Consider the following 15228-nt stretch of genomic DNA (forward strand, 5'->3'; position numbering starts at 1 on the left):
TAGTTTATTCATTAAGTTAGAAGTTAGATAACTGCCTAACTTTTTGAACAATATCATTCAATGTAATTTGGGTCCTGAAGCAAAACTATTTGAGAACCACTGTGGTTTGGGAGCCATTGCTAGATCATTTTAACTATTATATTCATCTTTGTGTGTGAGTAATGTTTCAGTGTCTGAATTTCCTCCCAGAAATACAGTAATATCTGTGAAAGATAATGAGTATGTGAGTTTCAACAGGATATTGTTTGCAGCTGTGCATTTAGACAATCATGAGTCACAATGAAAAACAGGAAAAAGGCTTCCTAAATGAGCCGAATGAACTTGATGTCGTCATTAGCTTCTTAACTGGTGACAGATACAACCACACAGGAACACAGTTCTTTGAGATTAAGAAAACCAGACCTTTGAGTGGGTATGTGATACCATCACTGTGGCATCTTCATCATCCTGTCTAACAACCTTTGTTTTCCTGTTATCAGCTTCCTCTTTTATTTTACACTTATTTTACACTCTTAGGGGCCGTTCACACTAAACACGTACATCTGTCTGCAGTGTTTTCCAAATGTTTTTCTATGAAAACATGCACTAGATGGACAACTTTGTCCAACTTTGCTCTGCGTTTAATTTTTGTTCTGTGATGCATTACCACATTTTTTTAGACAATATTTTTTAATCTTTAAAAACAATCTGCATTCTGTTCTATTCATTAGGCTAGAACGTACTTGTTTGAACAGCCCCTTAGTTGAAAAACTCATGTTTCCAATAAGCTTCTGTTGTTTCCTGTTGTTTTTTGCAAGTTTGTTGTTAATGTAAAACGTGCTGACAATACTTTTACAAATAACATGACCATTTATTTAGACTAAGAAAAATATCAGAAGTTATAAAGAGGTTGATAACTCCTAAATGTGTATCACATCTGTGTTTCTAAAGGTATAGGTCATTGACACCCTGTATTATGTAAAACTAAACTCTTTTCCCTGTCCTTTAGGTTGATGGAGACTGCCAGAGAGATGATAAGAGAATCACTTCCCATTAAATGCCTTGAAGCAGTTATCCTTGGAATGTATCCTTGTACCTATAGTTTCACTGCTGGAGTGCATTCCCTAGCTCACTTGATTTCTTGGTCCAATACATTGATGATTATCTTATGTTTTAGTCTAGTTTTGGAATTAAACCTTAAGTATATTCACAGACTGATCTCACTGTTAATTCAGCAACAGGAGTTTTTGCTGCTGAAATCAGTCTGTGCTTACCGAAATTAAAAACCACCACCCTAGTAGCCGAAGCTAGAAGTGTTGTTGAGGGAAAATATCCATGGGGTGGCACTAAAAACAAGTTATATTTTTTGTTGTAAATTATGTAATACAGTCAACAGGAATGTGTATTTTATCAATCATATGTTCTAACCCAAACCCCAACCTTAAAACTAACCTTCCGTGGAGTAAAATGTAAATTTTAGGGCAAAAATGCAACTTCTAAATCACGTTCACCATTGTTAATGTTAACGCAATTACTTCCTGGTTTCCATGGGAACCACAACTTCGAGATTGCACCTTGGAAAAGGTAAAGCAATCTGAATTGATGCAAAAATGGCCAATGGTGATGGCGCTTGGAAGTAATTCAGGAGATGGGAGATGGCGCTTGTCTGTAATTCGGCAGTATGGGTCAATTTCATGGTACTTGCACATTCGGAAGCGACACTTCGATTTCCTGTGTGATTTTGTTGTATTTTAATGCCTTGAAATGTAATGAAAATTAAGAAATTCCTAAAAAGTGATAGGAAATTATATAGTGAATGCAATTTTTTCTAGTTATAGAAAAAATATGAAACTATTTCATAGGCTAGAAATTAGATTTTTTTTTTGTGGAAACACCTTTTCTCCTTTACTCTTACTGTTATTGTTGAAATCTCAATTGCTCTGTCACAATTGGAATGGAGGACTCTAAATGCATGTGCTTATACAGTGAGGGAAAAAGTATTTGATCCCCTGCTGATTTTGTACGTTTGCCCACTGACAAAGAAATGATCAGTCTATAATTTTAATGGTAGATTAATTTGAACAGTGAGAGACAGAATAACAACAAAAAAAATCCAGAAAAATGCATGTAAAAAAATGTAGATCACTAAACCATGTGCTTCAGATCTTAGTCTTCTTTCATGAACCCACACCCTTTCAACTCAGCCTGAAGCTCTGAAATTCGGTTTGTTGCTAGAAAACTAGGAGTCATAGTAGTTTCTCCTTCTTAAGGCAGGCACAGCTTTCTTGTCCATGTAGAAGATGCAGCTGGGCCATTCAGTGCCAGTGCTTTTCAAAAGATAGTAGTGTCAATTAATTCAACTGACCCAAGCCAGTGGTTTACACAAGGTGAATGTCGTCGGGGTCCGAGCGAATGCCAAGTGTACATTGAAGCACTAATGTTCATGTGTCTGGAGCAGAGAAATATTCCAGGGCAGGGGTACTCAATTAAAGTTCCCAGAGGTCCGGTCTCTACATTTCCTTCCCAGAAAAGGTCCAGATAACAATATGTAGCTTACATGGTGCCAGTAGTTATAAAGCTAGGAAATTATATATCTTTTTTAATAGTTTTTATAACTTGCCATTTTGGCAGCAATAGAACTTTGTAAAAACAATTTAAAATTCCTAAACAGTCAAAATATGTGGTTTTCCACTGCATGGTACAGCTCAACTCAACTTGACTCTGCTTGCTTTTTGTTATTTTTTTTACTGTGGATAGTACCTGGTACTTTTTTTAGTCTAGGTACTTTTCTTAGTTTTTGGTCGAGGTTCCAATCGAGCCGATACCAAATGTGACGTCAAAACCCTGCAGATCACTGATTGGTCAGAGTGAATCGTCACTACCAGCGTCACTGGATTTGCGACACGGGACATCAACCCACTAGTTTTAAAGTCAGCAACAGCGATAGCAGTATCATTTTTCACGCAGTTTTCGTATTGTAAAAAGAAATGGCTGTGCGCAAAACCACACCGTGGTCAATAAACGAGGTGCAGACATTCCTCTCGTTAGCGATGAACAAAATGAAAAAGTCTTTCAGGAAGTGTCTCAGCTGTTGGCCACACACGGCTACCACCGGACCTACCAACAGTATTGGTAAAAGTAAAAAAAAATTATTAAAAGTGACTACAGGACCATCACGGACCACAACAGCCGGAGTGGTTCATACAGAAGAACGTGGAAATGGCTCGACCAAATGGATGCTATCTATGGCAATAGACCAGTGAGCAATGGGAGGGAGAGTGCCCTGAACTCTGCCACGGCGTTGTTGGAGTCCACGATGGAGGATGGTACGTTTTGTTACTTTAACTCTATATTCTGCTTGAAAGCTTCACTTTATTTAGTTGACCAGCTACTGGAAAGCTTGCATCTAAAACAACCAGACCAATTTAACTGTTACACTTGGCACAAGATGACGATCAGCCTGTAATCCCACCCACATTGAGGCTGCACTAAACTGCAGTGGAAAAGCAAGCTCAGAAAAGCATACCATGCGGAGTGGAAAAGTGCCAATAGTCTCTACAAAACTAGGCACGTATGAGGACATTGGGGGCCCAGAAACAGATAAAGTAGTGGGGTCTGAGGGATTTTTTCTATCAAAAGATTGACAGATAAAAATACTCAGGGTTCAGGGGTGTCCCCTGAGAGAAAATGTATAAAAATGTAAAAGTCTGAATGGACCGTTTTTATATTTTCCTTAAAGTGAGAATGTACTAACAACAAACAAACAAGTACATAACAATAGTGAAGCATTAAATAGCAGTTTGCTTATTTTAACCTGTTGATACGCACCACCTTTTTGAGCACAAACCATGAAAATGACATACCTGAACTTAAATGGTTGTATTTACTGGACCCTTTGGAGTATGGACACAGTTGTAGTATCTTATGAAAGAAGACACTTTGGGCTTTATTTCCCAAGTTTCAGAATTAATATATGTTGTTATTTTTTTAAAGTTAGAGAAGCTGAATTTATAGTAATGGAAATATTTTGTACTGAACATGTTTTTATAATCTAAAAAAACAATAATAAAAGTGCCAAGACAATCTAGAAATATAATGTTCTCAAAGCCACAAGTCTAAAGAAGTTGCATTTCAAATTTGATGATGATCTAACAAAAAATGAGGTTCCTGCAAGCTTTTTTCTCTGAAAATCGCTACCATTGTACAGAGTAAAAGACGACACAAAATCTGACTGCACTGCTGGCTATTCTGAATAAAACTATGCCACATTTTTAAAAATAGACTTTGGAGACACGCTCATTTTGTTTATGAGGCTCTAATATATAAGATAATATACAATTTTACAACATGAATGCTGCTCAGATTGCATAGTTTGTTGAAGAACGATGACGAAGGGTAAATCTTTCAGGCGAGATCTCATGTAAACAATGGAGAATATATTAATATTTCCCAGACTGATCACTTTTATGGACAAAACGTTATATTGGATGTTTTTCAATGAAAGCTTGACATGAAGAATTGACCCAAGTGTGGCGAACTGGATTCATCTGGCAATCGCGTTTTCATAACAAAGGTATGAATTCCCATTTTGATATTGCATGTTTTCATTTGTACTCCTGGGACAAATAACTAAATTGCTGTTTCTGGAGCATAGCTATCGTGAAACAGAGATCGGATATCAATGTTGAACCCTTAGACCTTTGAAAAGATGTATAACTTGTTAACATTAATTACATTTATAGACAGTAAATTAAATTGTAAATATAAGCAGAGTGACGTCACTCCCGAGTGCGGGGAAATTGCTTATCAACAGGTTAAGTATAAATAAGCTTTCCTTGCCACCATGCCATGATGACATTTTCACAATATTAGAACAACAATCAGTTTGTTTATTATGAAAGCCTAGTAACATGCTGATTAATAAAGCTAAAGTTATAGTCTAACCTTATAGTCTAAAGGGGCCACGTTAACTTGTCCTTAGCTGAACTGTCTGAATCACATATCAGACAGATGAAGATAGTTTCACTCTGCTTCATTTTTGTTTATTGCAGTGTGTTTAAGCGAAAGATGCTAGTATCTGTAGCAGTTTCTCCACTACTGTTGTTACCTCAACTCGTATGTACAGTAAATCAGGCTTTATGCAGCACCTCATGTCTATAGTGGGGAGAGAAGCAACGTGCGTGGAGTGGGAATAAAGCGTGTTCAACCCCAGGGAATAAAGTTTGTAGCACTGGACGCGTTTTATTCCCGCTCTAGAGAGAAATATGTATTCCTGCTCTGTGCGTGTATAGCACTAAGATTCAGAGCTCGGTTCGGATTTAATTGTCCTTTGGTCCGGATCCGGACCCTGTTCTAGGGTTTTGATGATAGTGGTGTGTTTTAAGAGTCCATGATGAAAAGCCTGCAGTGCAGCCTGTACTTTGGAATAAGGCACCTGATGGGCCATTAGTTGCAAATAGATGGGTTCTCTGTTTGTGGATTTGCAGTGCTGTGTTAGGCAGTTGAATTCCAGTTTACTTCACTTTGTGATTGTGTCATTGTATACAAAACTGGTCTTTAAATCTTCCACTCTCCATTGCTTTTATCAAAGGCTGAAAGACTTCTCATTATGTCCCGGAATACTTAAACAGCACAGACAAAGAACAATCATTGTTTCAAACAAAGCTGCTGTAAGCTATTTTTTTTTATCTCTAAAATGTGTGTCCTCAAGCTCTTTTAATGGCAAAAAGAATCTAGCTTTGTCCCAAATCATGTGCATTTCCTATTCAATGCCACTTTGTAGAGAAAGTAATGTGTTCACTTAAAATGCAAGGAAAGGAAGAGTACTACATGTATCCAAATGATGTATTCCAATAAAAAGGAGTACATCGTAAACATTACTTAATTTCCTTTAACTGCAGAAGTTGTGACAGTCAGCCATTCAGATTACAGCTTGCCAGATCAAGAAAGGACTATATGTTCATAGACCATTTCAAGGACATAACCCATTACTAAGGAATAAGAATGCTACTGCGCAGGTCTTGCCCTGAAGCATTTCTGGTAGCGGTGTTGTTATAACACAGACCTGTCAAAATAAAATGACTAGTGCAAACTAGCAAAAACAGAACAAACAAGATGGAAAAACTGAAATTAAAAATGAGGTGTAATTACCGGATCCTTAAAATAAGACTGAGTTCAGTAAGCATTGTCACGTAGCATAATGTACAAGTACATTGGTTATTCACAAAGGTACTTGTCTGGTATATTATGATAGATTGTCATAGTTTAGTATTCAGTAATTTAATTTGATGATTCTTCAATACCACAACACATAATAACACTAACTTGTGAACTTCTGAAACATAGTTAACAAATGAGTTAATGTAATCCTGCTTAGAGGATAGTGTAGATGTTTGTGGCTTGCTGACCTGCAGCAAGATGGATTTTTATGGATTTTTTCAAATAGGCCTTTAATATGACAGCCTGATCACAAATACAGTTGAGAATGTTGCAAGTGGAGGAGGTAGCCTACAGTAATAATAAGCTACCAAAAGCAAAAATTAATTGTGGAATTAAAAAGACTTGTGGCTCAAAAAATGACAAAGTTCTGCGCTCACATAGGAAAAACATAAATTAATTTGGAGTAGTAGATCATCGCAAAGGCTATTAAATGGCCGTCGGTGAGCATGTCACACTAAACTTTGTAAGATTGCAGATTTTGCCCCACGACAACAGAAATCCTTTAGAATTATTTGTCTCAGACGGCAAAATCATGGCCAGAATCGTACAGTGTGCACCGGGCTTAAATGTAAATGACTTGTGCAGCTTCATTCATTATAATGGGAGTGATCTATAGTTACTTTTAGAGCCCGTAAAGAAATACTCTGATTTAATAAGTCAGCTAAACTCTACCTATCAAACTGACTATTAGCTTGCAAAAATGTAATTCAACTAACAGAGATAAGATGTGTGCATCAACTGTTAATACTGCATGTATCCTGTCTCGCTTCACTGCAGTGGATCATGCATCCATTTGTGGTTGCTTTTTCGCCAATATAAAAACTTTAATTTCTATTAGTTCCAAGCATCTAGGGAGCATCCAGCCACCGAAAAACATGGTCCAAATTTTAATAATGACATTCTATTACAATTATAGTAACATTAATTGTGTCACTTTAAATGAAGCGCCTCCAGCTGTTGTTTTGATTGAGTACGACAACTAGCCAGAATTGTCAGAGGGATAGACATCACTTCCTTAAACCAACGAAGAGCACTTGAAATGAGAACGAGGGGATCTAAAATTTAGATGGTAGATGCTGGGACTACACTCTATGATGGCAAAAAACTTCTAGTGACAGATTGGATGTTGATTCATCATGGATTACATAGTAAAAGCAGAACTATATAATACTGGTCCAAGCTTTTAGCTTTTAATCTATTGTTTTAGCCTGTGGCCAGGCCATATGTTTGTTCCACTTTTTTCATTTGCAATATCAGCATTTTTTTTTTTGAGCCATTATATCACAAGGACAGCCCATAGAGGAGTATTTGATACTACACAAGTGTTCACTAGTGTTTCATACTAGAAATGTCTTGTTTTGTAAATTCAAAAAGACAAAACTCCATCTATCTTCATATTTAGAAGAAGTTTGGTTAAAATCTTTGTGTTTCATTCTGAGTACTCTGAGAATTTAAGTATAGCAGCAGTAATCCCTGCAAGTTTGGGAATGCCTGCATTGCAGATAAGACTGTTGAAATTCATGACATTGCTGCTGAGTGGATCACATGGTCCTGCTGATGGGTAATGTGATCTTCTGGTGTCTTCTCATTAGAACACTGGTGGGGGGTTTTGAGGGTGTGTGTATATGTGTACACACAGAGGCTGTTTCCGCAAAAGGAAACTCGGCACATGAACAAAACGAATTGAATAGGCCTGTGTTTACTTCGAACAACAACAACAAAGTGGTGTATTAATAACAGATGAAATACTTTCTGAATATTGTTATGCATTGAAAAGCATTGAAATACTACAAAAGAAAGAATGGACTTGAGTTAATGAGCCTCCAAATAATGGGAAAACAGTTTAAAGTCAACATGAAAACAAAACTGACATTATTTGCTCTCAACAAAAAGAGTCTTTCATAAAACTTTAACAACTTTTATCGCTTCTGAAAAGTCTTTTCTGCTTGTAGTAGCCATTGTAGAGGCACATGGCCTGGCACCACATGAGGGTGGGGGTGTTTGGGGGGGTGCAGTATGTGCACGATAACTGGTATTTTATCAGGTGTTTACACATAGGGGAAGTAGGAAGTAGGAGGTTTGAGTGGTGGGAACGATTTACAGTCCTTACCACATGCATGCCAACATGCCACTTCATCACTATCATCACATTTTACCAAAGGTAAAAAGGTTGGTAAATATTGTATATACTTAAAAATAGTTATATGTCTGAACATTGTATTCTGTGCGTGTGTAAATAACATGTTTTACACTCAAGCCGGCAGCTATAGTGAAAATTGGATTAGCTGCTACTATAATACTTTTTCATGATCATATGAAATCGGTATGTGATTGTGGGTATATCAAGTCCCGTCCAACATTATATCAAACTGAATATTCTGTTCCATTTGTAAAGATGTTGTTTTGCTTAAATTAAATGCAGTGAAATGTGTTTCATGTTGACTTTGATGGCTCTTTTGACCCCTAGATTAGTTCTAAGACTATTAGAACTAGACTACTGTGAGTTACTGAGAATGTGTATATGTGGAATGTTTGTAATTTTTATCTGAGGAATAGTTATTATTCTGGTTGTGACTACTTGTTTCTGTGATTGGTGATTAATCGATTAGAATGCTATTGTTATGAAATACCAACATATTGTGTATTTGTGTGCTGGTGAATGTCTTTGAAAGGCAGATGACAAAGAAGTCAAGCAGTTCCAGACCCTTGGCTTGTGTTGTAAGACACACACAGCTCAATAGATCTGTTCTGTGTGCTCTTGACTGACTTGGCAGCTTCCAATGCAGTATCTAAAAGCAAAACAACACTGGCATATGGTTTATTGACAAGATTAATTTAAAGGGATGGTTTACTGAAAATGTTCAATTCTGTCATAATTTCATGACAGACTCTTGTGCTGTTCCAAACATGCTTTCGTCAATCAAAGATTATCAGTGGATTATCCACTGATAATCTTTCCCTCCAGTGAGCTGTTTAGTGCAGCTACCAGGTCATTGAGTTGAACTTGAGAATCATATCAGTCGGATTGGTGAACAAGTCATTCATTCTGGTTTTGGATCATCCAATTCATTATAAAGATACAGATACTCAAGAGAATGGTTAATTCATGAAAGTACTCTCATGCATGTGCCAGAGCTCCTGCTGGAATCAAGATTTTCTGTGAATAACAACTTACATTTTAAGACGTGTCTCACACAATGCTATTGTATGGCTATACACCACTTTTATGATTCTTTCTTTTGTTTTAAGGGTTTCCTTAGTCATATTTTTTTTTATTTTCAGACTTGGAATTTTTTTTTTTTAATTATAAAAATTAATTGGTCAAAAGGTGTGGGGATCCTGTTTTGAAACTTGACAGCCCCAGTCCTCATTTACGTTCATTGCATGGAAAAGAGTGGCCTGCAAACTCTTCAAAAATTCACCTTTCATTTCCACTGAAGAAATTCAGTCATATGGGTGTGAAATGTGAATTTTCATTTCCACGAATAATTTTTTTAAGAGGTGACTGTATTTCCTCATTAGATTAACCTCAACTAAAAGTCACATGTTGCTCAGAATTCTAATTTTACACCAGAAGTGAGAACAACGATTGTGGTAAGGCGACCTTCCCTTTTTTTTGTACTGATATCCTTAAATGACTAAAGATACCCTTAAAACAAACACTGCTCTATGTTATCTATTGATTGATGTTCATAAGGTCCAAATGTGAGCTGCTTTTGTCCTCCCATCAGAGGCTTTTCCCCCTAGCAGCAGATGAGCCCTGGTGTGAACCATGTTGATGGACTCACAGCCTGGTGACGGCTCATGGCAGCAACTGCCACATCATGTGTGGCCATGCCGCAGTGAGCACTGATCGCACTTACATAAGACTACAGAAGAGATCAGGCAGAGACAGGGAAAAAACCAAGGGGAAGACCGGTCTGGCCGATTTTCTGCTAACCAACATCAATCACATCTCTGCAACTTATATTTGTCATGGAAGAAGAGAGGGTTTCTTTTTTACTCGAGATCTTTATCTTTTATATCAGAACTTGACTTTGTTTGCATTGTCATTATTCTTAAACTATATTTATACTTTTTATGAAGAAGATGTGAGTGGAATAGTGCAAAAGTTGCTACCACAATGCTAGGGTGTAGTTTGTGGGTTTTATGGCATTGATGTGTTGTTGCAAAGGTGTTCTGAGTGGTTGCTTGGGCATTACTTTGTAGTTGCTAAGGAGTGGTTTTTAATGCATTTTTATGTGGATGCTGAGGTATTCTAGATGGTTGCATAATAGTCAGAGTCAAAAGAGCCCACTTCTAAATCTATTTTGGTCCCTAAATAAGGCTCACATCCCACTTTCAGTCTATGGTATTTATTTATTTTTTTAATCATCCGGCAAGTGGAAACCATAAGTCTGATTGTTTTGAAATGTGAAATCATGCCTTTCCTCAAAAAGCAGCATGATTGTGAGGTCTCATACATTTTCAAAGCACAAAAGTTAAACTCTAAGATTTAGGGATTTGTTAAAATGACCATTTTCAGGAAATAAAAGTAAGCTTAAATTCAGAATGTTGCGACAGTTCTGAGAATACAGTATACACACATAAGTTTGTTGTGACATAGCTGTTTACTCTCTAGAATGTTAAACTAGTTGTCAACTTAAGTCAGTAGCCCATTGATTTTTTTGGGAAGTTTATTTAAAGTTCAAAGGTAAATCATGTTTGAAAAAGCAATACACATTAAGTTAAGAAACCTTGGGAAGGCTTCGGTACCCTCCTGAATTTTAACACTGATAAAAATCAGTTTGCTATTTTAATATCATTTCTTTCTCAAGGAGCTGCTAATTCTAGACTTACCCAGTTGAGCAATCCTGATTATCCCATCACTATTGTATGAACTTGAATCAAATAATCTGTCAAGCAAAACCTTGACTCTTTACCACAAGCTACCTTACCAACGGTCTGACCTCTGTGGAACGTTTCCCCATCAGCTTTAAGACACAGTTCTCCGGGCACCACTTCCATCATGTGGTGTTGGGCGTTTACTGTAACGGCCGCTACGGCACCTTGGGTATGAGTCGCCGTGCTGATCTCATGGATAGAGCTCTGACCTTCCGTACACTCAGCGAGCTAGTGTTCGATTTTGAGGACTCATATCGCCGCTACCAGCACACTATAAAGAAGATAAAGATCGGACTGTACGTGCCCCACAATCCACATGTTTTCCAGCCCATCGAGTGGAACTATCTGGTGATCAACGCTTGTAACCAGGGCCACGAAGACATGCGCAAAGAGCTGGAGAAGCACGGCCGTGACATGAGGATGAAGGTGAGTCCATAGCTTATCTGTGATCAAATTGTATTGCAGTATCTTGGGTAAGGCATTTGTTATACATTATGAAGACTTCTTGTGGCCCTCCTAAAAACAATGTAATTCAGTGGCCTTATTGGAGCTGTGAGAGATAAATAAGGTCAGGTTTCCTATGGGAGGCTCTTTTTTACTATGTCAACTATTTGTTATTTCAAAGAAAGGAGATATGATTTACTCTCAATGACTGAATCAGGATCAGCTTTGCCCGATTTTTTTCTCTGGCATCCATGAAGGGTTAGACCAGCAGACAAGTCTGGGATCAACTGATTTGACTGTAACATGACATTTTTATCATGTAGCCAATAAAAAGTAGGTCATGTTCTCCCAGTTTCTCAGATGTAGCCTTGACTTGTGTGAATGACCAAAGTCAGCTGTGACATAGTTTCCATGAACCACATTAGCAGAGAGGGGAAATTGTGCTCTGGATGTGCATAAGGAATGTAGGCTTCTTTTTATGGGTGCAGAGGAATTTGGGACTCTTCAAAATTAGATGTGTTTTGACAGTTGTCTCTATTGTTTAAGCTATATACAAACTACTAAGACAAAAAGGGTATGGTTTTTAATAGTGACATTTGTAAATTGTTTGATGTTAAAACATTTTCTCCTACCTCAGCTTAATGTTGATTGACACAGTATACAAGCAAGATATACGTAGGTTGACTTCCCTGGAAAATGTAAACATACTAGCTCTGTGGTGCTTGTTCGTTTGAACATCTCATCCAGTCTGGCTCAGCTATATTCACAAAAAATAAAAACTCTGTCTGAACTTTATTCAGAATAACTCAAATTAAATGCTAGCTAGGTAGTGGAAAGAAGTGTTAGCATGCTAAGCACATGCTAGTGGGAAGCACTTCTGAGTGCAACTTGGTCACTATGCTATGGTTAGCACAGCATTAGCTCAGTGTATAAAGCAAAATGTTTTGGTCCTTAACCTAGGCTCAAGCTCCACTCTTCACCATAACCCCCAAAACTACAACATAACAGAAATTCTTCTAAATCTCAACATTTTACATTTATTCATTTGGCAGACGCCAAATGATCCAAAGCGACTTACAAAAGAGGAAAACAACAGCAAATCATCTTAAGGAGACAGTGGTACAAAAGTGACTAGTTAAGTGCTCTTGGAAAATGTTTTTTAAGTCGTTTTTTAAAGACAGAGTGTGAGTCTGCTTCACCGATGAGTTGGGAAGTTCATTCCACCAATGTGGTATGATGAAGCTGAAAGTCCGAGAAAGTGTTTTGGTACCTCTTTGTGTTGGTACAGCAAGGCGACGTTCCTTAGCCGAACACAGGCTTCTAGTGGGTAACATAACAAATCAACAAATCTCCCTCTTTATACTCCATTCATCATGCACACAAGATTACATTAAATACAACTAAACAACTTTAACATTTACTCTACCTGTCAGGTACCCTTGCAAAGCATGCTGGGAACTAGAAATCCCCTGCCCAATTTCAGTTAACCAAACAAAAATATTTTTGTTAAATAATATGTTGTACCAATGCAAATGGATTAATTAAAATGGACAAGACACTTTTTTAGTTGAATTAACTCAGTTAATTTAAGTTCCCCTTGTTACAACATTTGTTTTAATGTTGGGTCAACTAATGGTTTGACTTTGGGAAAGGGCTATCTGTTTGTCCCACCTATGGATAATGGGGGGATTGTTGGTAGGTGATGGCATCAATCCGATGCTTACATTTTACGGATCGGTTATCGGTCCGACGAGCCCGATTTAAAATCGGAAACTTAATTTTGGTCATTGACCTTACTGTCAAGCTCAAATAATTACATATATAACCTTCAAATCACCATTAAAGTAGTCCATGTAACTTTGCCATATAACATATAACTAGCATTTTATTCAGGTTCTTACAGTCATCCAAAAGCTATGTGAATTGCAAAAGGCTGTTTAATAATAAATATATAGTCAGCATGCACAGCTAAGTAGTCTCTGGCATCATGCTTTACTGAACGAGCACCGCTCTGCCGACACACACACACACATAAACCCGCGCAGAGGCTCGTGATGCGCTGCTTAGCAAAATATGTTGTCGCTCCACACAAACTCCATCTCAGATGTAAATGATCGATAGATCGGTCCGCCTATAACATGCATTGAGAATGGCACCGGACAAGCATTTTACCAGATGTTGAATGAGAAGCGTCTTACACTACTGAGTACAAACACTCAAACACAGACTTCCTAGAGCGCTCAGCACCTGACTTTCAAAATAAGAGCCTTTATAAATTACAACTGAAATGAATTACCAATGTATAGTATAATAATAATTATTATTATTATTAGAAATCAGAAAACATATTGGGTTCCAAAAAATTACTGTGTGATTGAAAAGTGGATTAATATACTATAAAAACTAAAATGAAATAAATAACAAAGAGAAAGAGAGGTCTGAAACATTATATTGCTATTTGTATGAAATGTGCTATATAAATAAACTTGCCTTGCCTTGAAACCATTTAAAAGTACAGATACAAGTTAAAATGTGTAAAGAGAACTGGGTTCATTTCTACTTTAGACTTTCACTGGAATTAATGTTATTTTTGCTGCTGCTTCTGCAGACTAGTTAACAATAAAGTTTGCACATGCTCTTATGTTATTGTTTTTTTCTTCCTATTTTATAATGAAATAATGTATTGTTAGAGGTTTTTGTTTCTTTATACATAGAGTACTCCCAATCAGTTCCACACATTAAATTATAAATGTTCTAAACTCATTAAGAAAACAACAACACTGGTACCGGATCGGTATCGGCCGATACGGATAGTTCAGGTATCGGAATCGGAAGTGAAAACATTTTATTGTTCCATTCCTAATTGTTAAGAAACCCCATTTGAAAATGTAATTATTTTTTCAATCCCCTTTCGATACACTAAAGTAGCACAGAATGTTGCCACTTCACTTTTAATAAAGGTATGCAAGGACAGTTTTTTGTTCATTTCAATGGTTTAATTGAACAATAACAGTGAAAACTAAACGTTTTTCTTAAAAATCTTGAATAATATTTTTACAGAAATTGTCCATGGTAACTACAATTCACCAAAATACCATATTTAGTTACTACTGTGAAATAATATTAAATTAATATGGAATCCCCTGCAAACTGTGCAAGCCTTAAGAATCAAAGAAAACAATACATTTAGGTAGTGGTTGTAAGTACCAAGTTACCAAAGTTTTAATGTAGTAAAAATAATTGTAGTATAGCATTTAGTAGAGACGTGAGTACCATCAAAATATAAACCTCTGAAAATCAACTAATAACAACTGAGAACGTCGCAATGTAAGGACCGTTACCCCTCATTGCTTCTGATGCTCATTTGGGAAAAACACAATATCGAGCTATTTAGAGTTTTGTATCATAATGAAAAAGTTAATGAACATTATCATCAAGTTAATGAACGTAGTGTGGAGCCTTTCATGCCAATGTCTTCATCTGTATCTCAGACATTAATGAGAAAACAGAGACAATGTTTCAACTCCCTGCAGTGTAAAAGAGTTCAAGCCATACCTCTTTAATAAACTATATTTTTTTCACACTAGACCCCTGCCGAGTTGATGAACATTCCGCATCTGTTCCTCTCGCCAACTTTCACTGTTTTTATTTTACCACCTGCAGCAAGAATTCAAGCCCTTGTTCATTGCAATTGCCTTTAAC

At 36.9% G+C, this 15228-nt stretch overlaps 1 protein-coding gene across 1 annotated transcript in view; it reads left to right on the top strand.

The window, feature by feature from the left end:
- Positions 1–15228, top strand: part of LOC127624061 (tubulinyl-Tyr carboxypeptidase 2-like) — a 33337-nt gene that overhangs the window by 8343 nt on the left and 9766 nt on the right. Inside the window, exons 3-5 of the mRNA XM_052098693.1 lie at positions 356–412; positions 989–1063; positions 11127–11508. Coding sequence (XP_051954653.1) covers positions 356–412; positions 989–1063; positions 11127–11508 — 514 coding nt within the window. The remainder of the gene's footprint in view (positions 1–355; positions 413–988; positions 1064–11126; positions 11509–15228) is intronic.

Source organism: Xyrauchen texanus, chromosome 30, assembly GCF_025860055.1.
Source record: "Xyrauchen texanus isolate HMW12.3.18 chromosome 30, RBS_HiC_50CHRs, whole genome shotgun sequence".
Lineage (NCBI taxonomy): Eukaryota > Metazoa > Chordata > Actinopteri > Cypriniformes > Catostomidae > Xyrauchen > Xyrauchen texanus.